Source organism: Pecten maximus, chromosome 10 (assembly GCF_902652985.1).
Source record: "Pecten maximus chromosome 10, xPecMax1.1, whole genome shotgun sequence".
Taxonomy (NCBI): domain Eukaryota; kingdom Metazoa; phylum Mollusca; class Bivalvia; order Pectinida; family Pectinidae; genus Pecten; species Pecten maximus.
The window spans coordinates 5,346,073-5,372,428 of NC_047024.1; the positions used below are offsets into that span (position 1 = coordinate 5,346,073).

The 26,356-nt window shown below is 35.3% G+C and overlaps 2 protein-coding genes across 2 annotated transcripts in view; both read right to left on the bottom strand.

Annotated features, from left to right (window-relative positions):
* Positions 1-14,746: 14,746 nt before the first annotated feature.
* Positions 14,747-17,457, bottom strand: LOC117336245 (excitatory amino acid transporter 2-like). Its single transcript, XM_033896720.1, has 3 exons — positions 17,267-17,457; positions 16,731-16,865; positions 14,747-15,652 (listed from the first exon to the last, which is right to left on the bottom strand). Exons 1-3 carry the CDS (start codon positions 17,455-17,457, stop codon positions 15,445-15,447), a joined length of 534 nt encoding a protein of 177 aa, XP_033752611.1. The 3' UTR covers positions 14,747-15,444.
* A 650-nt stretch (positions 17,458-18,107) lies between these two features.
* LOC117336294 (excitatory amino acid transporter-like) overlaps positions 18,108-26,356 on the bottom strand; it is a 64,003-nt gene continuing 55,754 nt past the window's right edge. The window contains exons 7-11 of the mRNA XM_033896783.1: positions 23,711-23,837; positions 22,906-23,139; positions 20,628-20,822; positions 20,092-20,226; positions 18,108-19,013 (exon numbers count right to left, since the gene is read on the bottom strand). Coding sequence (XP_033752674.1) covers positions 18,806-19,013; positions 20,092-20,226; positions 20,628-20,822; positions 22,906-23,139; positions 23,711-23,837 — 899 coding nt within the window. The 3' untranslated portion in view covers positions 18,108-18,805. The remainder of the gene's footprint in view (positions 19,014-20,091; positions 20,227-20,627; positions 20,823-22,905; positions 23,140-23,710; positions 23,838-26,356) is intronic.

The following is a 26,356-nucleotide window of genomic DNA, read 5'->3' on the forward strand; positions in this document are numbered from 1 at the left end:
ATAAGTATGATGGTTTTTGGTTAGTGTGGTAGCTTTTGAAGTGGCCTACATAAAACAATGTGCTTTTTGTGTGCGTTTAAAATTGACGATGTTTTGGTCGGACGTAATGGCTGCTTAATTACAAAACTTGGACATGTCGAATAGGACCCAATGGATTTTCGAAAATACGGATAAATGGCAACAATGTGCATGATCAATAAGACTATATCCCATAAGTATGATAGTTTTTGGTTAATGTGGTAACTTTTGTAGTGGCCTAAATAAAACGATGTGCTTTTTGTGTGCGTTTAAAATTGACGATGTTTTGGTCTGACGTAATGGCGGCTATTTACAAACTTGGACATGTCGAATAGGACCCAATGGATTTTCGAAAATACGGATAAATGGCAACAATGTGCATGATCAATAAGACTATATCCCATAAGTATGATTGTTTTTGGTTAGTGTGGTAACTTTTGTAGTGGCCTAAATAAAACGATGTGCTTTTTGTGTGCGTTTAAAGGCCGGGGACGGGGTATAAAAGGGAGACAACTTGGGAAAATGGAGGTTTATACAAATTTTTGGCAGCCTTCACTTCAGAGAGAGAATTTCCTCAAAATCATGTTTAACAAAAACTTATCTGACATAGATTTTGTTATGGTAACATATTTTTTTGTGAGGAATCTGAATATGTATACCATGTTATGCAAGAAAATCTAATTTGTTTGTTTTCTGATTAAATTTGTTTTTCTGATTCAATTTGCAAACTGTCAATCAAATTTTAATTTGCCAGTTTGCCTACCGGATGTAATTACCGGAAGTTGTGTTGTTGCTAAGGCCCTAGCTACGCATGCTGATTAAATACATTTTCCTACCTTATCAACATTTTGGCGGCAAGGTCCAGAAATAAGATCCCATATGCACACATACAGGAATTTACATTAATCCAATTAGCAGAGTCATATATAACAAGACATGGCACTTCCCTTGCACACAAGTAAAAGATAACTTACTCCCAACAATGACCAAAAAATTCCATATCATCAGGATTTGGAAACCAGAATCTGACCAGTTTGATAACACAATCTGGCATTATATCCCGCCTATGTCACACAGGTTCCCCTTCCCTTGCATTAATCCCCAATGCCTGCCTCTTCTTTTCCTGATATCGGGGATCTCCCCAGGCTCCTCTGTGATATAACATTGTCCAAAATCGTTTGTAAATTTCTTTCCTGCGAACATTATTTTTCTTGTGTTTTGGATTTGCTGTTAATTCCCACCATTGCTGTTTGTTTTTCTCATTTGTAATACAAGGTCTACATAAACAATACCGACATTCATCCAACTCGTCATCCTGGGGAATAGAAAATCCTGAACTTTCTATACTATTACTTATCACTGTGCTGTCCTGATTAATTTCTTCTGAGTATTCCCAATTTTGGTCTTGAAACAGTTGCCTTATAGCATTTCTTTGGTCCACATTCACAACCAAGGTAAGTGTATGTGTGTCCTTCGCGGCCATGTTGGCTAAAATCGGATGATGGTTGGGGGTATGTGGTGTTGGGGTGGGGGGTAAGAGAGTAACATGAACCTGTGGGAGAGTCATATTGCCCTCTGGGCAGAGAGTGGAATTGCGCAATTTATCAAGATTCCATTGACTAGAAGGGGCAATGCATGGGGAAATAAAACAAAATTAATATCATTTTAGGCCTTTGATTTTAAAATGGATTTTAAAGATATATTTTTATTAGGCTTAGAAAATGTTTCAGTTTCACATTACATGTTTTCTAATAGTATCATGACAAATGAAATACTATTAAAATGCAACCCCAACAGATCCTCATGTGGTCAAGATTATGTTAGATGATGGAATGCTGTAGAAAATTCCTGGGGAGTACCAATTTACTTATGCATCATATTATACTCCATAGTCATTGTAGTATTGGACATACAAATAAAAGTGTTAGAATGGAAAGAGGAAGAAAAAAGCCCCCAAATTTCAGGATAGAAATACCTGGGGATGAAAATGTGAAGATCAGAATTTTAGAAAAATTACAAAAAGTGAGATAGCCTCTTTAGACAGCTGGGTCATCCAGTTAATAACTGTGATATATTAGAAAGCTTACTGGACAAATATTTCAATGAGAAGGAAGGAAAAAACCGTGAAATGCCAAACTTGTGTAGCTATAAACAGGCAGAGAAGAAGGATGTTGATGAAAAAATATTTGTGACAGCAGAATCTTCTGTGGCAAAACTTTGTGAAGTAGCCGGGAACCATTCCAAAATTTGTGAGGGACAACTAGTAAACAAAAAAGTAACTCTTAAAGGTCATGCAGCTTCCATTCGACTTTCCTGTACCAAAGACAAACACCATTCTATACTTTGGTCATCTTCTCCGTATTTACCTGACAACGAATTTCTGGTAAATTATAGAATCTTTCATGGTATTGAATGCAGTGGGATGTTGCCAGTTCAATACAAAAGATTTACATAGGGAGCCGGTCTTGGTCAAATAACACAGGAAAAGAAAAGGAATTATTTCAGCAGTTACAAGGACCATGTCTGTTCAGAATATGAAGAAAGTGTCAGTCATGCATTGGATGAAGAGTGCTTCAGCTATGAAGACCGAGATCAAGGGATTGAAATCATGACTGATGCAAGGCACGGCTGGCGTAAAAACGCAAAGGATTCAAGTGTGGTGGCAATAGGGTACAAAACTCACAAAGTTTTGAACCATATTCATGTGACAACAAAGGACGATCCAGTATCTCAAAGACATGAAAAAATTGGAACCCAGATACTGTATGAGAAAATGACAGAAAAGGATGTCACAATAAATATTCATGCCCACGACAGAAATTTATCCATCAACAAACTTGTCAAAGATGCCGGTGTTACAAACCAAAATGACCCGTGGCATGCACTCAAGGCATTAAAAAGGGAATTAAAAGCAGTATCAACTGGCCCAGCTTACAAAAAAGGGAAAACATGGTCCCCTCTTCTGCAGGACAAAATAGAACCTGTTACTACCCATGTCCATTGGTGTCTAAAACATAGTGAAGGTGACCCTGCAGAGTTGAGGAGCAGTCTTGAAAATGTTGTAAAACATTACCAAAATGACCACTCAGCATGTCATCGTACCAGCAGGTGTAAAACAGACACTAATTATGAACCCTCCAGACAAGTCATCGATGATGTTGCATCAAAATTGTTGTTTGGTGTAATAAAAAAATCGGTTCTGTACAAGTACCCACAGGATTATATTTTAGTTCGTGATACTTTCTATGTAGAAAGTTTTAACAATGTGATGAACATTTTTCAAGATAAGAGGATATGCTTCAGTGATGATCAGTACTTAGTGAGGTCCAATTTGGCTGTTCTTCACTGGAATGACAATGTGGATCGGAAATACACCTCAATTTCTCACCCACGTGTACCCAATGCATGGAGATCATGTAGGGAAAAAAAAGCATATACAGAACCCGTGTATCACTATAGAACTAACATTTGGAGACGGTTTGTGGGTGCATTGTTCAACTATTAACTTTATACTAACTAGCCAAGTGATATATGCATTAGTGTATATACATATAATTGAGAACATAATTGACAAATCAATAGGCAAAAAAGTGACTTCACAGTTATTTGTATAGTGATATTTGGACTTGTTTACATCTCGGCTCTAGACCATGTGGTGGGTGAGTAACAGCCTAGCAACCCAGGCTACAGATAAGCCCCGCCTCCCTCCTCCCCCTCTTTAATTGCTGTCCGGTGGGATATTAAACTAGGTCGTTCTTGGCCTTTAAAATTGACGATGTTTTGGTCTGACGTAATGGCGGCTTAATTACAAACTTGGACATGTCGAATAGGACCCAATGGATTTTCGAAAATACGGATAAATGGCAACAATATGCATGACCAATAAGACTATATCCCATAAGTTTGATAGTTTTTAAACGAACATTAATGTTCGGTTATTGCCATCAAGAACTGGACTGAGAAATATGACCATATTTGGTAGCCACATTCACCAATACGCCATCTACTGTCTGTTTCAATGAAATATGGCTGCCCCCATTGCCTTACGCTTCAAATAATTTACTTGCAAAAACATCTTCGTTTTATGTAGTAGTTTTACCGAAAATGTTGAAATGTATTCAGTAGATGTTTTCAAGATGCATACGATTTGAGAAATGCATAACGCTAGCGAAATGTGAAGACTAAATGAACCTGAACTTTGCGAATAACTCCAGGTCAAAAGGGCCTATATTTATGTTAACAAATATTGCGCAGGCGCATTCGTCTCCGGATGTTTAGAAAGTTTTGCTCTTCCGTGTTCATTCCAAAACGGCTGACATTATAGCATCGGTCTGCAAATATGTCCGCGATTTACTTAAATGTGTATTATATATATTCTAGAATGTTACATCATTATCAACTAGATGAGTATTTATATAATTTAGAGAAAGAAAATCAATAACGGCATACGAGACGATACATTGTATCATACTATATAGGTTACTGTACAGTACATGTTTGCGAGAAAGGTGGATACTAGGTGGCATTTGTGGTCAGGGTGACTGGTCATAGCGTTAACATTGTCATCGATTTCCATATTCCATTTTCCTTTGACGAAAACGACCAATAAATCGAATGCAAATGATAATATCTTGTTGCCATGTGCACGGGATTAGTTGTTGTAGGCGATACTTAGAACGTATTTACTGTTGTAAGGGAGGTAACTGCAAGATTACGGAAATCAAACGTTAAACCAATTTGATTGGTCGATTCTTCCATGACTTTGGCAATGGTTTACAATCGAAGTGACAGATAACTACGGCAATATTCAGATGATATAAACAATAACACTTTTAGATACGTGTGGTCGGCAGTTGTCATGATTATATATATAGCTTGTTTTTATTTCGGCAAAGTCGAGAATATTTACTGAAACGGACCACAGGTGAAGCAGACTTGGAAATACCGAAACGAAGAAAAATGGGGCTTAATTATAATATAAATTGGCATTATTTTCAGAGAATTGACCCACATATATGTTTTTCAATGCCTAATTGTATCATATGTAAAATATTAGAGGTTTACGAATTTTAAATTAATTTTTCATTTGCGAATCGCGGCCCGATTGTCGTTAGAGTTGAATTACCGAAATGGCCGATAGTGGACCCAAATCGATATTTTAAGAGAGAATGGACCCAATATAGGATCTATTAATCTTTGGTGTTTGTATAGAGACCATATGCATTTTTTTCCTTTACCTGGAAGTATTTTGAAAGAATTTGCAAAATACCGAATTCACGATCAAAATTTTCGATTGTGACGAACTACTGAGACGGTGTTAAGTTCATGTTAAGTCAATCTGATTGAAATCAGCTGTTACATATGTACACTGTACACATGGCTACGTTTACTATGCAATACGCCTACGTATTTTTTTTTCAAAGACGGAAAACGGAAATACGGATTATCTAAAAACAAATGAAAAAAGACTTGTGATATTCACTTTATTTGACATTCAGCCATTAATTATTATTTGTAGTTTTATAACTTCTGAAATAGTGTGATCGATTCTCTATATAATATTGCTGTGGAACTTGTGTTATTTTTCAAACAAATTCATTTTGATAATTTGTTAATTTAGAACGTTCATCAAGTCATGATCAAGACTTTAAATTCTCGCTACACCATACTTCAAACACGGAGTAATCAATGAATTGATCAATTGAAAATTGAAGTCAAGCAAATGAGTTAATATTTACCTAAATAATTTTTCAATTATATATATACAACTTTTTGTGCCATGCTGTTACAAGATTTCAGTTACAATTCTAAAAGTCAAGCAAATGAGTTAATTAAATATTTACCTAAATAATTTTTCAATATATAACGCATGTTCAGATGACTATTTGTGCCATGCTGTTACACGATTTCAGTTATAATTCTAAAATTGAATTAGTATGTAAATATATGTTATACTGTCAATATCCACAAAGCGAGTGTAGTCTACTGTACTCGGTCATGCCGGTAGATAGCGGTACATATACGTACTGCTTACATCTCGTGCTTACTTGTGTGAACTATAAATCAATAACAAAAATGGTTCATATATTTCTATATATGACTTCACAAATTATGCGGTGTCTGAATTGATTTGATTTAAACATATTTTATTGTATCTTAATATATACATGGGAATTGGGCACAAGTTATCAAACTTATATTAAGCCCTTTCCCTATATAATTTTACATACATATAATACATTTATTTTACAAGATGACATATATTTACATATGAGAGAGAGAGAGAGAGAGAGAGAGAGAGAGAGAGAGAGTTATAATGAAGATATAATTAAAAAAAAAATCATTATGACTATAGATTATCAAATGAATAAACAATTCAAGTAAACTATTCCAATAAACTATTCCGATGCCGATAGCAGAAGTTCACACTATTCACTTTTCAAAACACTCTGCTGTTTCTAAAGTTCATCACATCCTGTGCCATGGTTAGCTCTCTCCGTTCGCTTCCTATGCCTCCTGGAAATTCGATTCTCTTTTGCCATCGGCATCGGAATAGATATGATAAGCACACATAAATTTACACAGATATATATAGAGAGATAAGGGGAATTAAAATCTATACGAATCAAGAATGTACTTCTGAGTGTTTTTACATATTGTAACATTATCCTCTATGGATAAATCACTGCTTCCATACAGTAATAGCTGCAGATCTAGCGGTATGAAATTGTTCAGATTTCGGTACAATTCGATTCTCTGTTCAACATAATTATTACAGACGAAGAAGAAATGATATGTATCCTCAATAGGATGACCACATTGACAGTGACTATAATCAATCAGATGAGATCGGAAAAGGTCATTATTTAAAGTACTACAACTATTTCTTAATCTTGCATGCAATATATTAGATTTTCTATTTCCAACAGAGTAATAATAAGGTACTTTTGATATATTAGTGATAGACTTTTTAAAAACTAAGTATGAGTTACTTTGCCTAGTTTCTAAATCTAATTGGTTCCAAAGTCGAATAGTAGCCGGGAAAAACGAAATATTGGTCAAATGAAGTCGGAAATTTGGTAAAGAGTAGTTATTGGCGTCTCGGAGGTTATAGTGAGAGTTTTCAGATACTAGAGGAGGCAGTAGAGTGGATAAATAGTTTGGTGTTAGGTGATTTGTGACTTTATAGAAAAGTTGCAGTTTTCTCCTAGTACGACGAGTTGCAAGTGGTTCTAAACCACTTTCAGAATATAATGAAAGTCTGCTAGCAAAAGATGGTAATCCAGTAATTATTCTTGCTATTTCTAAGTTAAGTTTTTCCAATTTGTCTGCATCACCGAGAGAACAACCGTCCCAAACCTCACAACAGTATTCAAATAATGGCAGAATATAAGACTTGTAAATTTTAATTAAAGTTTGTCTGTTTAAAAGATATTTGAGCTTTCGGAGGATACTTACCTGTTTTGATACCTTTTTACAAATGTTGTCAATATGAGTGGACCATCTGCAATTTGCATCTAAAGTAACTCCTAGGTGTTTATGATTATCAACAAATTCTACATCCACATTATTAAAGCTTATATCTACAACATGTTCGTGTTCATTGTTTGAAATAAGTAAAGCTTCCGTTTTCAGAGGGTTGAATTTCACCAGCCATGTTTCTGCCCAATTTTGAATTTTAACTAAGTCATTATTTATTTTCGTTTCAATTTCCAAGAGCGATCGACCAGAACATAATAAGGAGGTATCATCAGCAAATAATTTGGAAAGACTTTCAAGGTTATCTGATATGTCATTTATATATAGGATAAAAAGAAGAGGACCCAATACTGACCCTTGCGGAACGCCAGCATTAGTAGTTCTGACGGAAGATTTACTAATTCCTACGAAAACTTGTTGTTTCCGGTTTCTGATATAATTATTTAACCATTTTAAAAGTTTTCCGTTTATTCCATAATTAGCTAATTTTACATTTAGTCCCTTGTGCCACACACGATCGAACGCTTTGGAGATATCACAAAAAACTAGACACGTTGGTTGCTTTTTTTCCAAATTTTCACAAACAGTATGATAAATTTCTATCATTTGATGAACGGTAGAGTGACCAGGTTGGAAACCTGACTGGTATTTATATATAAGTGAGTTTTCAAGTAAATAATTATTAAAAAATTTCACAACTAAGCGTTCAAAAACTTTACCAATAGTACTGAGTAATGATATAGGTCTATAATTTGAAGAAACATGTTTATCCCCATTCTTAAATAATGGCATAACTATTGCTAATTTCCAATGTTCTGGAAAGACACCAGTATCCAACGAGTATCTAAAAATTAATGATAAAGGATAAGCTACAGATACTGCAGTATTTTTTAACATACTGTGACTAATCCCATCATGACCTACAGCTTTGTATATAGATAAAGATTTAAGTATGTATGTCTGATATAGTAGCGTCCGTCCTAAGTTCGACCCCTGGCTCGTCGATGTTTGTGTCGTCAATAGTAGAAATGGAAACAAAGTAATCATTTAGTATATTAGCTTTATCTACATCTGTCATTACAAGATCTCCGTTATTATTTACAAGGGGTGGTATAGTATTAACAGTTTCAGTAGATTTTATTAATCTGCGGACAACTTTCCAAAAATTTCTAGGATTCGAATCAGAAAAACGGTCTAAAATACCATTTATGTCCGCATAGAACTGTTCTTTTATGTGCTTTTTTTAGATTATTAACGTGATTACGTTGTCTCCGAAAATTCGTCAAGTTTCTTATAGAGCGATTAGATTTTAAAAAAAATTAAAAGTCTGTCTCTTTTCCTTATTTCACGTCGAAGGTCAGAATTAAACCAAGGCTTGTCATTAGGTCGTATTGTAACAGTTTTCGTAGGAATGCACTCCTCAGCTATGTCCAAATATTTTTCTGTAAACTTAACACACATGTCATCTGGGGAGTGCGAGGTAGAGAATAAATCAACCCAGTCTGTATCGTCAAGTTTACTATTAAAAAGTTCGTAATTAGCTTCATTGTAACATCTTGTGGTTCGTTTAAACGTCCTGGTAATTACTGTGCCTACAGTCAGTTCTACAGTCGTCGCTTTATGGTCAGATACCTCATCGCCAATGTCAATTACGTCAGAAAAGTTAGAAGTACACGTGTCGGAGAGTAAAATGGGGTCAAGTAAGGTAGAGCTCGTGCGTCCTATGCGTGTCGGTTTGTCGATTACATTAGTTAGGTGAAAGGTGTGGATAATATCATACACAGCGTGCGTGTTTTCTACAGTTAAAAGATCAACATTTATATCACCAACTAATACTATATTTGGGGTTTCCTGAATAGCAGTGTCTATAGAATTCTGTAGATGATTCCAAAAGGATTGTGCGATATTAGGAGGCCTATACAGAGTACACAGAAGATATTTTTTATATGGAAAATTGACCTCCGTCCAAATAACCTCACCCACATGAAATTCTAAGTCAGCTCTACGACGGGTGCACAAGAGACTGGATGTAAATACTGCTATCCCCCCTCCCGGGGTTCCCCGGTCCTTACGGTATAACTCGTAACCACCCAGGAGTATATCAGCGTCAGAAATAGAAGGATCAAGGTGAGTCTCGGTGACGCAAACAATATCATAATCAGAAGCCAAATTTTCTAAATGTGATAACTTATTTCTTAGACTACGAATATTCAAGTGGAAAATAGATATACAGTTATTATAATCTGGGGGGCCTGGGTTAGGATGGACATCATTACAGGACAGGAGGAGGAGCTGAAGTATCAAGAGAAAACTAGAGTTATCTGTTATGCTGCATAATAAAACACGTGTTACTAAAAATAGTTTTGTAAACATAAACATCACGCTAGATCTACAGCCATTGAGAACATGGGACATTTTAATATAGACGAAAAACGTCTGAAGATCTGAATGAAGTGAATAAACGATGTATTAAATTATTTTTATGAAATATTCAAGTCATAGATCATTCTTTTTTTTAAAATACTGATTTCAGGTCCATTTTGGTAATTCAACTATAACGGCAATTAAAATACTTCTCGTTTTTTTTTAAAGCCAGAAAACCGAAATCCGGATTATCTAAAAACAAATGCAAAAAGACTTGTGATATTCACTTAATTTGATATTCAGCCGTTAATTGTTATTTGTAGTTTTATAACTTTTGATATATTGTGATTGATTCTCTATATAATATTGCTGTGGAACTTGTGTTATTTTTCAAACAAATTCATTTTAATAATTTGTTAATTTAAAATTTTCATCAAGTCATGATCAAGACTTGAAATTCTCACTACACCATACTTCAAACACGGAGTAATCAATGAATTGATAAACTGAAAATTTACCTTAAATAATTTTTCAATATACAACACATGTTCAGATGACTATTTGTGCCATGCTGTTACAAGATTTCAGTTACAATTCTAAAATTGAATTAGTATGTAAATATATGTTATCCTGTCAATATCCACAAAGCGAGTGTAGTTTACTGTACTCAAAGTCATGCCAGTAGATAGCGGTACATATACTTACATCTAGTGCTTACTTGTGTGAACTATAAATAATAACAAAATGGTTCATATATTTCTATATATGACTTCACAAATTATGTGGTGTCTGAAGATCTGAATGAAGTGAATAAACGATGTATTACATTATTTTTATGAAATATTCAAGTCATAGATCATTCTCTTAAAAATATTGATTTCAAGTCCATTTTGGTAATTTTACTATGACGGCAATCAGGCCTAGAATGGCGAATAAACCCCTAATATTTTACATATGATTAATTTTGACATTGGAGAACATAAAATTGTGTCCATTCTCTAAGAACTGGTAGAATGTACAGAATAGAGCTTCATAAATATATTCTCAAAATTACTAATTACCCCGGTAAATATAACATTTTACATAAACCTCCCATGACTGATGGTGAACTTAAACTTGCAAATCTCCTGTGTCATTCCAATTTTGATATGTGTAAATATATACACGTACGGTATATAATTATATAGATATGGAATGCTTCACAATTTGCATACAGTTATGGAATCTTATAACACCTCCAAAAATGTTCTCTCCACATAAAAGGTGTGATTTGTGCAATTACATTGCTGAATTGTGTGGTTCAGTATGATTGGATGATCAACATTGGAAAAGGACAATAAATAGGGAATGTGTCGTCCCATCGAATGGACTGTAATCTTTGTGATCAGGTTTGAAGTTGAAAATGAATCTTGAAGTTTTCTTTTCCTGTTTGCTGAATTATTCGATGAAGATAGTCTTTATCTGGTTGTTATTCTTTATCACATTGTTTACAATACTGTAATTATAACAGAAGTTTATCTTCTCATATACAGATTTATTAACATCAAATGATTCCTGAACAAAAGGAGTCAGGTTTTTTTGTTTTGAAGTACCATAAATGCTTGAGTACAGTTTCAATAGGATACATTCCTAATTCGGGCCTTGATTAGCAGCTCTGGTTTTGGTTTTCAGTAATTCTTTATGTGTGTTTCATCATATTTAGTTGAAATACAACTATGTATGCCAAATTAACGATGGAACTAGCCAAAATTTAGTGCATATTAGAAGTTGGCATCAATAAGGTCACAGAGTCCTAGCTGTATTATAACTGATGATGCTTTCCCGAAAGAAAGAAGACATATTTTATTTTCATCGATCCAAGATAGATCAACAAACTTCCAATTTCAATTAGGACGTTACAGAAACATGCATGTGTACAATCAAATCAGAACAGCTGCAAACATTTCAAATTATTTGCAATTAATTCCTAAACCGATATCAGTAAATTTATCAACTTAAAACTAAGAAGATTACTGATTTTGCATTAAACAATAATGTTCGTTTACAGTACTTCCAGTACTTTGATTGGTTAATGTGGTAACTTTTGTAGTGGCCAAAATAAAACGATGTGCTTTCTGTGTGTATTTAAAATGACGATGTTTTGGTCTGACGTAATGGCGGATTAACCAGAACATGTCGAATAAGTTCCAATACTACGATACACACATGCGCATAGCCCGATTTACCTGCGCTCGCGTGTGTTTGATAGGAGACAGGACGCTCTCGATAAGGGATATGCTTGAGTGGTCACGAATAAAGGGAGCCACTATGTGTACGGGGAAATAGCGATGTTACTGATCTCTCTGTATATATGTCTCTGCTTTGACGACGTTCTGGAAAATTAAAAAAAAAGCTCTTTCCATTGATTAAGATAATTATTGGTCCAAAAGGAAAAGTAATAAGCTGTCATTTAAGCATTGAACGGCTTGTTCAATGCTTATATTTACCATCTGCGATTTTTTATTTGTCGTGCGATTTTTTTTTTTTGAAATTTTCAAATTCAAATTTCAGTTGGCAGTTCATAAGCCGGTGAACTCGCAACGGAATTGGTAGGGTTATACAGTGGCAGTGCCATACAATGGTAAATATAGTAAAATAATAGCCTTTTCATATATGTATCTGTAACAATCATTCCGAAAATTGTACATGTACACTATCAGATAATCAGTGTTCCTGAATCTACATTTCACGCATCGTGCGGACATCGTGTAATGTTATGCGATCACAACTTAACATTTTGCCCCGTTCCGACTGGACATTATTATGTATTTAGATCAGCAGACAAGCCTCAGCAGTACGACGTCATTAATATACGACGTATGTCGAGTCGCTGAACATTCAAAATCAAAATCTGAATGTCGTATGTTGAGGGGCTGAACATTCAAAATATGAATGTCGTATGCCGAGCCACTGAACATTAAGAAATTCCCTCGTTGGCTAGTGAAAACACAAGATATTAATATTTTGAATGTTGTACGTCGTATGTTGAGCGGCTGAACATTCAAAATCAAAATCTGAATGTCGTATTTTGAGCCGCTGATCATTCAAAATTTGAATTTTGTACGTCGTATGTCGAGTCGCTGAACATTCAAAATCAAAATGTGAATGTCCTATGTCGTATTTCGAGTCGCTGAACATTCAAAATAAAAATCTGAATGTCGTATGTCGTATGTCGAGCCGCTGGACATTCAAAAGTTCCCTCGTTGGCTGGTAAAAATACAAGATATGATTTTTTTTAAATGTTGGATGTCATAATAATTATGTCGTATGTTGAGTGGCTGAACATTCAAAATCTGAATGTCGCGTATGTCGAATGTTGAGTGACGAAAAGGTGATATCACTTATTGAAACTAATAGGTGATATCACTTAAAAAAAGTTCTTAAGTGATATCACCTATTCGAATAGGTAATATCACTCATTTGAATAGGCAATATCACCTATTTGAAAAGGTGATATCACCAAATGGGAATAAATAGTAAAACGGCGCTTCATAGTAGAGTCAATGCATTCTCTCCAGAAAGCTGGCTCTGGCAGCCATACTGTTAGTCCTTCAAATGTTTATACTTTTGTATATATGCAACAAGGAATTCGATTCGTCTGTTATTTTAGTCATTTTAATGCGTTAAAATAAAAGCTACGACTTTTAACGCGTTAAACTAACGAAGCTGTTTATCACGTTAAATGCTAAGTAATAAATTTAACGCGTTAAAATTCCAAGAAAACATTTAACGTGTTAAGATTTAACGCGTTAAGTTTTAACGCGTTAAATGGTAACGCGTTAAAGCTTTACGCGTTAAAGTAGACCGACCCTTCTGTGACGTCACAGACATGAGTCCGGCGATCCGGCGTCCGGCGATCCGCGATCCGGGCCCTTGATTATATTCACGAATAGTTACATCTGGTTTAATTTTCACAGGGTGCGGTCAAGAGGTAATATCAAGTCAGGAAGAGGTTAGCACATCTCCAATTTATGGCAATGTAGAACAAGAGGACACTTCATGGCGCACGGGCCGACGCATAGTGGAGTTGGGGACTTTGGCCGATGCTCTAAAATCATGTGCACTTTGCGGCAACCAACAATTATGTACTCCATCTGTCAGATTGTATATATTGTTATGTATGGGGCGCCGTTTTACTATTTATTCCCATTTGGTGATATCACCTATTCGAATAGGTGATATCACCTATTCAATCAGTTAAAAGTCAGTCATTAAAAAGGAAGAGAATGACGTGTTCATAAAATAAACCGTTACTAAATACGGTAACTCGTTTGAAAGATAGGGCTAATCTTCTTCAATGAATGTCCAAAGACCTTGAATGGTATTGTGGTTAACATGGACTACATATCTTGTAAAAAGGATTTAAAGCGGCTATTCGGGGACATAAACTTAGCCTAGATACTAGGCTAGAACAAAGGTTGTAGAGATATACTTAATAAAGCAATCATAATATATTGTTATTCATTTTACAAGATATGAGCAGATTTCTGTCGACGTTGCTTTGTTGTCAAAGTTGTTAATAGTTTTAGGCCGAAATCTCTTGGCTTAGGAAGCCATTTTTATCCCGCCAATGTTTAAATTCAGCAAATCGGGATTTTGCGCATTCGCAAAAATTTGTCGGGAAATTGCATGTTATATCGTCGATTGACATTGAGAGGATTCCTTAGTAATTTTTTTTTGATTCTAGGGTTTACATATCACCAAAATTTCAATCGGTATCTTCAAAACAAGAGTATTTTCTTCATTAATTTGCCGGTTTTTTAAGCATGACATATTTCCCCTGAATAGCCGCTTTAACAACAGTACACGTTTTTAGTCCGTCTAATACGTCTAAAGTTTATAAACATTTAAGATTGATCCGGTTTTATTTTTTGTTATTACAAGATAATTTGGCACTGATACGATGGCTTCTCAATGCATACCATCAACTAAAACACTGGTACGATAGTGGTTCTCAGTGTATGACATAAACTAAAACACTGGTATGATAGTGGTTCTCAGTGTATGACATAAACTGAACACTGGTATGATAGTGGTTCTCAATGCATGACATAAGCTAAAACACTGGTATGATAGTGGTTCTCAATGCATGACATAAACTAAAACACTTGTATGATAGTGGTTCTTAGTGCATGGCATAAACTGAACACTGGTATGATAGTGGTTCTCAATGCATGACATAAGCTAAAACACTGGTATGATAGTGGTTCTCAATGCATGACATAAGCTAAAACACTGGTATGATAGTGGTTCTCAATGCATGACATAAGCTAAAACACTGGTACGATAGTGGTTCTCAGTGCATGGCATAAACTAAAACACTGGTATGATAGTTGTTCTCAATGCATGGCATCAACTTAAATATTGGTATAATTGTGGTTCTCAGTGCATGACATAAGCTAAAACACTGGTACGATAGTGGTTCTAAGTGCATGGCATAAACTAAACTCTTATCAGGATGTACTTGAATGAATACAGTCAATGATTCACTTTCATTTCCTGCTCTCTCGAAATGGTAATAAACAAATTGTAAATTGGAGATATTTAATGTATCTTTAATAGAACAGAATTCGGGCCATCTTTGCTATCATCAGCCAGATCAGAAAAATCGCCATCGGTGTCAGCGCCACCTTCTCCCGTCGATGTTGTTTTACCAGAAGTAACCACTTCTAGTTTACCTCTACATAGCTTATCCACTAGCATTGTACATATAGTACTGGCCATGGCATTACTAGTTGATCGCAATCTGTCCCTGAAAAACGTATATGTATATATCAGGTTCTCGACATGAATATACATATCTTATAGAGCAAAACACTAAATTTCACATTGACCCTTGCCGATTTAATATCACAAAAGTAACATATTTTTTTTTCAGTTCTGCGCACATTTACTGTAACGTATATATTGTACAAAGATAATTGTGTATATCGTATATCAAATACTTTCCGTATCCAAATGTATATATGCATGATGTTGAATTTTCCTATTGTTATTTTTATGCTTGTTCATAGTTACGCTTTGAAATCTCAAAAAAAACTTTGTATTGGTTGACAAAGTAGCGCCAACTATGAATAATTCGTCAACGAGACGAAGTTTGATGCAGTAAACGTTCAGGAATTCGACTAAAATAGTATTTTAGAGACAGAGAGAGAGAGAGAGATAATTTAAACTCTAACTTAAAAGTGACATTCACTTCTTTTACATACATTCGATATGATAATCTATCAATAAATCATAAACTTGAAACTGTAAATATTTAGAGAAGAAGAGAGGTTCCTAATTCCATTCAAAAGATAATTCCGCCTGTATAACGATACCTCGTATTTTGTAGTATTGGAATATCTAACTCAGTGACGCCCACAATTACTTCAACTACACTGTACAAATCGTTTCTGTAATTCGACTCATGATCTGGACTTGTATTTATTATCATTACATTACGATCATTGCGTTCATATACTCCAGACGATTGGTCGCTATCATCATGCCAATGTATCATGGTCTTTATCACTGACACAGAAACGTTCCTTTTTAGGAATTTAGTCACGACGAAATATCATTTTTTAGATACTTAAGAAAAGTTGATTTGGTACCGTACATCTGTACGAGTCCAAATTGTCTTCCTTCGCCAAGTGTATATAAAGTTGGTTCGAGGATTGCATACAGCCCAAAGACAACAAGATTATTTCCTCGTAATATTTTCATTATTTAACATATACTTGTTTTAAATTGTAATTAATCATATAGAGTAAAGTCACTGTTTGTCCATTAACACACAGACCTTGTTAAACTCTGCAGTGAAGGTGTCATTGCACGTCAACACTTACGTGAACCACTCTAATGTAAAGAGGATACCCATCGCTTCCCCGTCCACATCAACTGACGTCAACAGGATGAGGACTACGACAAGGGAGGAGCTTGGAACAGCAGGAACAGCCAGTGAAGACAAGGAACACAATATCCTTCACCATAGAAATGTCCAAAGTCATGCAAAAAGAGGGCACAAAATATATATTACAGTACAGCGATACAGTATACAGGAAGCATACCATCAACTTGACTGCATCAGCAAACAAGATCATTGTCAAAGCAACAGGACAAGAGTTAAGCAGTTGAAGTCATTTAAGGCCAAATCAATGACAGGTGAATCATAACCCGCCTTATAACCCGTCAGGGTTTCAAGAATAATGGCGGCTAGCGTTGGTTAAAACAAACATTTATTTTTCAGTATTCAACCATACTGCACATACATAAAGCTTATACCAATTCCTTACATTCTAAAAAAAATCTCACATGTATGTCCGATAAATTTGATATGCATCTGCATCTTTTTTATTACCAAACCCAAGAACGTGATACTAACCAAACAATAGCCACTTGTAGAGGACTGAGACTGACACCCTGTACTGCGGCGATGAAGAGGGCAGACAGAGCAATGAAGTGCATGCTGCCGATTCTACACTCCGCGGCTCCAAACGGCACTGTAAACCGTGATACTCTCTTATCAACGTGGAAATCTTCTTCGCAAAGTCGTAAAATCTCTGGAATTCCCATGGCTCTGGAATCACATTTATTAAAAGAAGTTATATTATTCGTTATATCTTAGGAATAATTTCTAATACATTTAATATATAATGAAACTGTGTTTAAACGGTTTTTAAAATTTCCCCGGTTGAATGGTATTGTGGTTAACATGGACTACATATCTTGTAAAAAGGATTTAAAGCGGCTATTCGGGGACATAAACTTAGCCTAGATACTAGGCTAGAACAAAGGTTGTAGAGATATACTTAATAAAGCAATCATAATATATTGTTATTCATTTTACAAGATATGAGCAGATTTCTGTCGACGTTGCTTTGTTGTCAAAGTTGTTAATAGTTTTAGGCCGAAATCTCTTGGCTTAGGAAGCCATTTTTATCCCGCCAATGTTTAAATTCAGCAAATCGGGATTTTGCGCATTCGCAAAAATTTGTCGGGAAATTGCATGTTATATCGTCGATTGACATTGAGAGGATTCCTTAGTAATTTTTTTTTGATTCTAGGGTTTACATATCACCAAAATTTCAATCGGTATCTTCAAAACAAGAGTATTTTCTTCATTAATTTGCCGGTTTTTTAAGCATGACATATTTCCCCTGAATAGCCGCTTTAACAACAGTACACGTTTTTAGTCCGTCTAATACGTCTAAAGTTTATAAACATTTAAGATTGATCCGGTTTTATTTTTTGTTATTACAAGATAATTTGGCACTGATACGATGGCTTCTCAATGCATACCATCAACTAAAACACTGGTACGATAGTGGTTCTCAGTGTATGACATAAACTAAAACACTGGTATGATAGTGGTTCTCAGTGTATGACATAAACTGAACACTGGTATGATAGTGGTTCTCAATGCATGACATAAGCTAAAACACTGGTATGATAGTGGTTCTCAATGCATGACATAAACTAAAACACTTGTATGATAGTGGTTCTTAGTGCATGGCATAAACTGAACACTGGTATGATAGTGGTTCTCAATGCATGACATAAGCTAAAACACTGGTATGATAGTGGTTCTCAATGCATGACATAAGCTAAAACACTGGTATGATAGTGGTTCTCAATGCATGACATAAGCTAAAACACTGGTACGATAGTGGTTCTCAGTGCATGGCATAAACTAAAACACTGGTATGATAGTTGTTCTCAATGCATGGCATCAACTTAAATATTGGTATAATTGTGGTTCTCAGTGCATGACATAAGCTAAAACACTGGTACGATAGTGGTTCTAAGTGCATGGCATAAACTAAACTCTTATCAGGATGTACTTGAATGAATACAGTCAATGATTCACTTTCATTTCCTGCTCTCTCGAAATGGTAATAAACAAATTGTAAATTGGAGATATTTAATGTATCTTTAATAGAACAGAATTCGGGCCATCTTTGCTATCATCAGCCAGATCAGAAAAATCGCCATCGGTGTCAGCGCCACCTTCTCCCGTCGATGTTGTTTTACCAGAAGTAACCACTTCTAGTTTACCTCTACATAGCTTATCCACTAGCATTGTACATATAGTACTGGCCATGGCATTACTAGTTGATCGCAATCTGTCCCTGAAAAACGTATATGTATATATCAGGTTCTCGACATGAATATACATATCTTATAGAGCAAAACACTAAATTTCACATTGACCCTTGCCGATTTAATATCACAAAAGTAACATATTTTTTTTTCAGTTCTGCGCACATTTACTGTAACGTATATATTGTACAAAGATAATTGTGTATATCGTATATCAAATACTTTCCGTATCCAAATGTATATATGCATGATGTTGAATTTTCCTATTGTTATTTTTATGCTTGTTCATAGTTACGCTTTGAAATCTCAAAAAAAACTTTGTATTGGTTGACAAAGTAGCGCCAACTATGAATAATTCGTCAACGAGACGAAGTTTGATGCAGTAAACGTTCAGGAATTCGACTAAAATAGTATTTTAGAGACAGAGAGAGAGAGAGAGATAATTTAAACTCTAACTTAAAAGTGACATTCACTTCTTTTACATACATTCGATATGATAATCTATCAATAAATCATAAACTTGAAACTGTAAATATTTAGAGAAGAAGAGAGGTTCCTAATTCCATTCAAAAGATAATTCCGCCTGTATAACGATACCTCGTATTTTGTAGTATTGGAATATCTAACTCAGTGACGCCCACAATTACTTCAACTACACTGTACAAATCGTTTCTGTAATTCGACTCATGATCTGGACTTGTATTTATTATCATTACATTACGATCATTGCGTTCATATACTCCAGACGATTGGTCGCTATCATCATGCCAATGTATCATGGTCTTTATCACTGACACAGAAACGTTCCTTTTTAGGAATTTAGTCACGACGAAATATCATTTTTTAGATACTTAAGAAAAGTTGATTTGGTACCGTACATCTGTACGAGTCCAAATTGTCTTCCTTCGCCAAGTGTATATAAAGTTGGTTCGAGGATTGCATACAGCCCAAAGACAACAAGATTATTTCCTCGTAATATTTTCATTATTTAACATATACTTGTTTTAAATTGTAATTAATCATATAGAGTAAAGTCACTGTTTGTCCATTAACACACAGACCTTGTTAAACTCTGCAGTGAAGGTGTCATTGCACGTCAACACTTACGTGAACCACTCTAATGTAAAGAGGATACCCATCGCTTCCCCGTCCACATCAACTGACGTCAACAGGATGAGGACTACGACAAGGGAGGAGCTTGGAACAGCAGGAACAGCCAGTGAAGACAAGGAACACAATATCCTTCACCATAGAAATGTCCAAAGTCATGCAAAAAGAGGGCACAAAATATATATTACAGTACAGCGATACAGTATACAGGAAGCATACCATCAACTTGACTGCATCAGCAAACAAGATCATTGTCAAAGCAACAGGACAAGAGTTAAGCAGTTGAAGTCATTTAAGGCCAAATCAATGACAGGTGAATCATAACCCGCCTTATAACCCGTCAGGGTTTCAAGAATAATGGCGGCTAGCGTTGGTTAAAACAAACATTTATTTTTCAGTATTCAACCATACTGCACATACATAAAGCTTATACCAATTCCTTACATTCTAAAAAAAATCTCACATGTATGTCCGATAAATTTGATATGCATCTGCATCTTTTTTATTACCAAACCCAAGAACGTGATACTAACCAAACAATAGCCACTTGTAGAGGACTGAGACTGACACCCTGTACTGCGGCGATGAAGAGGGCAGACAGAGCAATGAAGTGCATGCTGCCGATTCTACACTCCGCGGCTCCAAACGGCACTGTAAACCGTGATACTCTCTTATCAACGTGGAAATCTTCTTCGCAAAGTCGTAAAATCTCTGGAATTCCCATGGCTCTGGAATCACATTTATTAAAAGAAGTTATATTATTCGTTATATCTTAGGAATAATTTCTAATACATTTAATATATAATGAAACTGTGTTTTTCTTACTAAATTTTGATGCATTATGTTATTTTATATATGTCTTATAAACTATTTAATGTATTATGTACTTAAATGCATTTTTATTGTATGATATATAATGTACTGGTATTATATACAGTATATCATTTGTATTTTGTATGACCATGTGATATAGCTAGTGTTCCGTATCGACCACCTTGGTATATCATTTGTATTTTGTATGAACCATGTGATATAGCTTGTGTTCCGTATTTACTACCTTGTTATATCATTTGTATTTTGTATGAACCATGTGATATAGCTTGTGTTCCGTATCGACCACCTTGGTATATCATTTGTATTTCGTATGAACCATGTGATATAGCTTGTGTTCCGTATTGACTACCTTGGTATATCATTTGTATTTTGTATGAACCATGTGATATAGCTTGTGTTCCGTATTGACTACATTGGTATATCATTTATATTTTGTATGACCATGTGATATAGCTTGTGTTCCGTATTTACTACCTTGGTATATCATTTGTATTTTGTATGAACCATGTGATATAGCTTGTGTTCCGTATTTACTACCTTGGTATATCATTTGTAATTTGTATGAACCATGTGATAAAGCTTGTGTTCCGTATTTACTACCTTGGTATATCATTTGTATTTTGTATGAACCATGTGATATAGCTTGTGTTCCGTATTGACTACCTTGGTATATCATTTGTATTTTGTATGAACCATGTGATATAGCTTGTGTTCCGTATCGACCACCTTGGTATATCATTTGTATTTTGTATGACCATGTGATATAGCTTGTGTTCCGTATCGACCACTTTGGTATATCATTTGTATTTTGTATGAACCATGTGATATAGCTTGTGTTCCGTATTGACTACCTTGGTATATCATTTGTATTTTGTATGAACCATGTGATATAGCTTGTGTTCCGTATTTACTACCTTGGTATATCATTTGTATTTCGTATGAACCATGTGATATAGCTTGTGTCCGTATTGACCACCTTGGTATATCATTTGTATTTTGTATGACCATGTGATATAGCTTGTGTTCCGTATTTACTACCTTGGTATATCATTTGTATTTTGTATGACCATGTGATATAGCTTGTGTTCCGTATCGACCACCTTGGTATATCATTTGTATTTTGTATGACCATGTGATATAGCTTGTGTTCCGTATTTACTACCTTGGTATATCATTTGTATTTTGTATGAACCATGTGATATAGCTTGTGTTCCGTATTTACTACCTTGGTATATCATTTGTATTTTGTATGAACCATGTGATATAGCTTGTGTTCCGTATCGACCACCTTGGTATATCATTTGTATTTTGTATGAACCATGTGATATAGCTTGTGTTCCGTATTTACTACCTTGGTATATCATTTGTATTTTGTATGAACCATGTGATATAGCTTGTGTTCCGTATTTACTACCTTGGTATATTATTTGTATTTTGTATGAACCATGTGATATAGCTTGTGTTCCGTATCGACCACCTTGGTATATCATTTGTTTTCGGTATGGACGATGAAGTGTTTTTTCTTTTGTGTATTGATAACCGTGGTCTATAATTTGTTTCTCGTTTGGATGTTGTAGCATATTTTCTTTTGCTTTTGACTAATTAGGTACATCATTTGTTTTCCGTATGGACGATGTTGTATATTATCTTTTGTGTATTGGCTGTCTTAGTGTAGCATTTGGTTTCCGTATGGACGATGTAGTATATTTTCTTTTGTGTATTGGCTGTCTTAGTGTAGCATTTGGTTTCCGTATGGACGATGTTGTATATTTTGTCTTTAACAAAGAATCTTCGTTTTTTTTACTGATTTCGTTTGATAGCACTGTTGAATATCGTTTATATATTTAAATATATTGTACAAAAGACACGGGCAAAATGAAGAATTTACAGATTAAGATGGCCAATGCGCTATAAAACATATCGGTAAACAAGTACAATGTTGACAAATGTATCTGTGCAGTGCAAACATATATTTACGAGCTGGGAGGACCAAACACCGCCATCCAAGCCTTGGCTGCTTTGAAATAAAAATATAGAGGGTTCATTCTGAAGATTATAAACAGTGCGGACGGATACAGGACAAGTTGTTGGAAAAGAATTCCTATTAAGAAGGCGGCCACCAGGAGACCTAGGCTGTTGAAGGTGTCCTCAATGTCATTGACCTGCGCCACTGATACGGCTATCAGACTAGCCACGCCTACTGGTGTCGACCTGTTTGAATGTAAATACCATGTATGTATGTGTAATACTGCATGTGCCATTTAATGCATTACTCTTTTTCTTACATAATATAACAAGTCCCGTGATTAGCTTATCATAACCTATCATTTCCATTAAATTCAAAGTAATTAATTATGAGTACGTTAAATCTAAAATTATTGTTATACAGTGTATATCGTGTTAAAATATGTTACGAAATCAACATTTAGTTAACTTTGCATTGACATCTATTGTGGTATTTATCTTAAACTTCCATTTATTAAGTGTTTAACTTAAGGGTTACATCTACTATGGTATTTACATTTCGATAACCATACATCCACATCTATAATGTTATTTATATTTGCTAACTTCACACCCAAACCTGGAATGGTATTTACATTTTGTTAAACTTACACTTACATCTATTATGGCAGTTATATTTTGTAAATATTACATTTTCAACTAAAAATAAGAGGTCAGATAAGAAAATGTTAAACTGTTGAAATAATATCACGCCTTTGATACAAGTATTAGTGCCAGAATGGATAAGGATATCATGATCAGAATATTATGTACTTACCACATAAACCAAGTGAGAATTTTAATAAATATCAATGAGAAAGCTTCGAACAGGTCTACAACGATCTTTCCTTTCTCGCCCATCTTACTGGTGGCCATTCCAATAACAGTGGATAGAAAAAGAATACCTGAAACGACATAATTGTGTACAGGAAACGCATGCTAATCCACACGACATCATTGTATACACGAAACGCATGCTAATCCACACGACATCACTGTGTACAGGAAACGCATGCTAATCCACACGACATCATTGTATACACGAAACGCATGCTAACCCACACGACATCATTGTATACATGAAACGCATGCTAATCCACACATCATTGTATACATGAAACGCATGCTAATCCACACGAAATCATTGTATACATGAAACGCATACTAATCCACACATCATTGTATACATGAAACGCATGATAATCCACACGACATCATTGTATACATGAAACGCATGATAATCCACACGACATCACTGTATAAATGAAACGCATGCTAACCCACACGACATCATTGTATACATGAAACGCATGCTAATCCACACGACATCATTGTATACGTGAAACGCATGCTAATCCACAGGAAATCATTGTATACGTGAAACGCATGCTAATCCACACGAAATCATTGTATACATGAAACACATGATAATCCACACGACATCATTGTATACATGAAACACATGATAATCCACACGACATCATTGTATACATGAAACGCATGCTAATCCACACGAAATCATTGTATACATGAAACACATGCTAATCCACACGACATCATTGTATACATGAAACACATGATAATCCACACGACATCATTGTGTACATGAAACGCATGCTAATCCACACGACATCATTGTGTACATGAAACGCATGCTAATCCACACGAAATCATTGTATACGTGAAACGCATGCTAATCCAAACATCATTGTATACACGAAACGCATGAAAATCCACACGACATCATTGTATACATGAAACGCATGAAAATCCACACGACATCATTGTATACTGGAAACGCATGCTAATCCACACGACATCACTGTATACGTGAAACGTATGCTAATCCACAAGACATCATTGTATACATGAAATGCATGCTAACCCACACGACATCATTGTATACACGAAACGCATGCTAATCCACACGACATCACTGTGTACAGGAAACGCATGCTAATCCACACCACATCATTGTATACATGAAACGCATGATAATCCACACGACATCACTGTATAAATGAAACGCATGCTAACCCACACGACATCATTGTATACATGAAACGCATGCTAATCCACACGACATCATTGTATACGTGAAACGCATGCTAATCCACAGGAAATCATTGTATACGTGAAACGCATGCTAATCCACACGAAATCATTGTATACATGAAACACATGATAATCCACACGACATCATTGTATACATGAAACACATGATAATCCACACGACATCATTGTATACATGAAACACATGATAATCCACACGACATCATTGTATACATGAAACGCATGCTAATCCACACGAAATCATTGTATACATGAAACACATGCTAATCCACACGACATCATTGTATACATGAAACACATGATAATCCACACGACATCATTGTGTACATGAAACGCATGCTAATCCACACGACATCATTGTGTACATGAAACGCATGCTAATCCACACGAAATCATTGTATACGTGAAACGCATGCTAATCCAAACATCATTGTATACACGAAACGCATGAAAATCCACACGACATCATTGTATACATGAAACGCATGAAAATCCACACGACATCATTGTATACTGGAAACGCATGCTAATCCACACGACATCACTGTATACGTGAAACGTATGCTAATCCACAAGACATCATTGTATACATGAAATGCATGCTAACCCACACGACATCATTGTATACACGAAACGCATGCTAATCCACACGACATCACTGTGTACAGGAAACGCATGCTAATCCACACCACATCATTGTATACATGAAACGCATGCTAATCCACACGAAATCATTGTATACATGAAACGCATGCTAATCCACACGACATCATTGTATACGTGAAACGCATGAAAATCCACACGACATCACTGTATACGTGAAACGCATGCTAATCCACACATCTTTGTATACATGAAACGCATGCTAATCCACACGACATCATCGTATACATGAAACGCATGCTAATCCACACGACATCATTGTATACTGGAAACGCATGTTAATCCACACGACATCATTGTATACATGAAACGCATGCTAATCCACACGACATCACTGTATACGTGAAACGCATGAAAATCCACACGACATCATTGTATACATGAAACGCATGCTAATCCAAACATCATTGTATACATGAAACGCATGATAATCCACACGACATCATTGTATACATGAAACGCATGCTAATCCACACGACATCATTGTATACATGAAACGCATGCTAATCCACACGACATCATTGTATACATGAAACGCATGCTAATCCACACGACATCATTGTATACGTGAAACGCATGAAAATCCACACGACATCATTGTATAAATGAAACGCATGCTAATCCAAACATCATTGTATACACGAAACGCATGTTAATCCGCACATCTTTGTATACATGAACCGCATGC

Bases quoted from the DNA above. Each gene is read 5' to 3' on its own strand.
- LOC117336245 (XM_033896720.1), bottom strand. From the start codon at position 17,457: ATGGGAATTCCAGAGATTTTACGACTTTGCGAAGAAGATTTCCACGTT. The intron at 16,866-17,266 runs GTTAGTATCACG...TCTATGGTGAAG, and splicing joins CTACAAGTGGCTATTGTTTG to GATATTGTGTTCCTTGTCTT. The intron at 15,653-16,730 runs GTAAGTGTTGAC...TACGTTTTTCAG, and splicing joins TTTACATTAGAGTGGTTCAC to GGACAGATTGCGATCAACTA.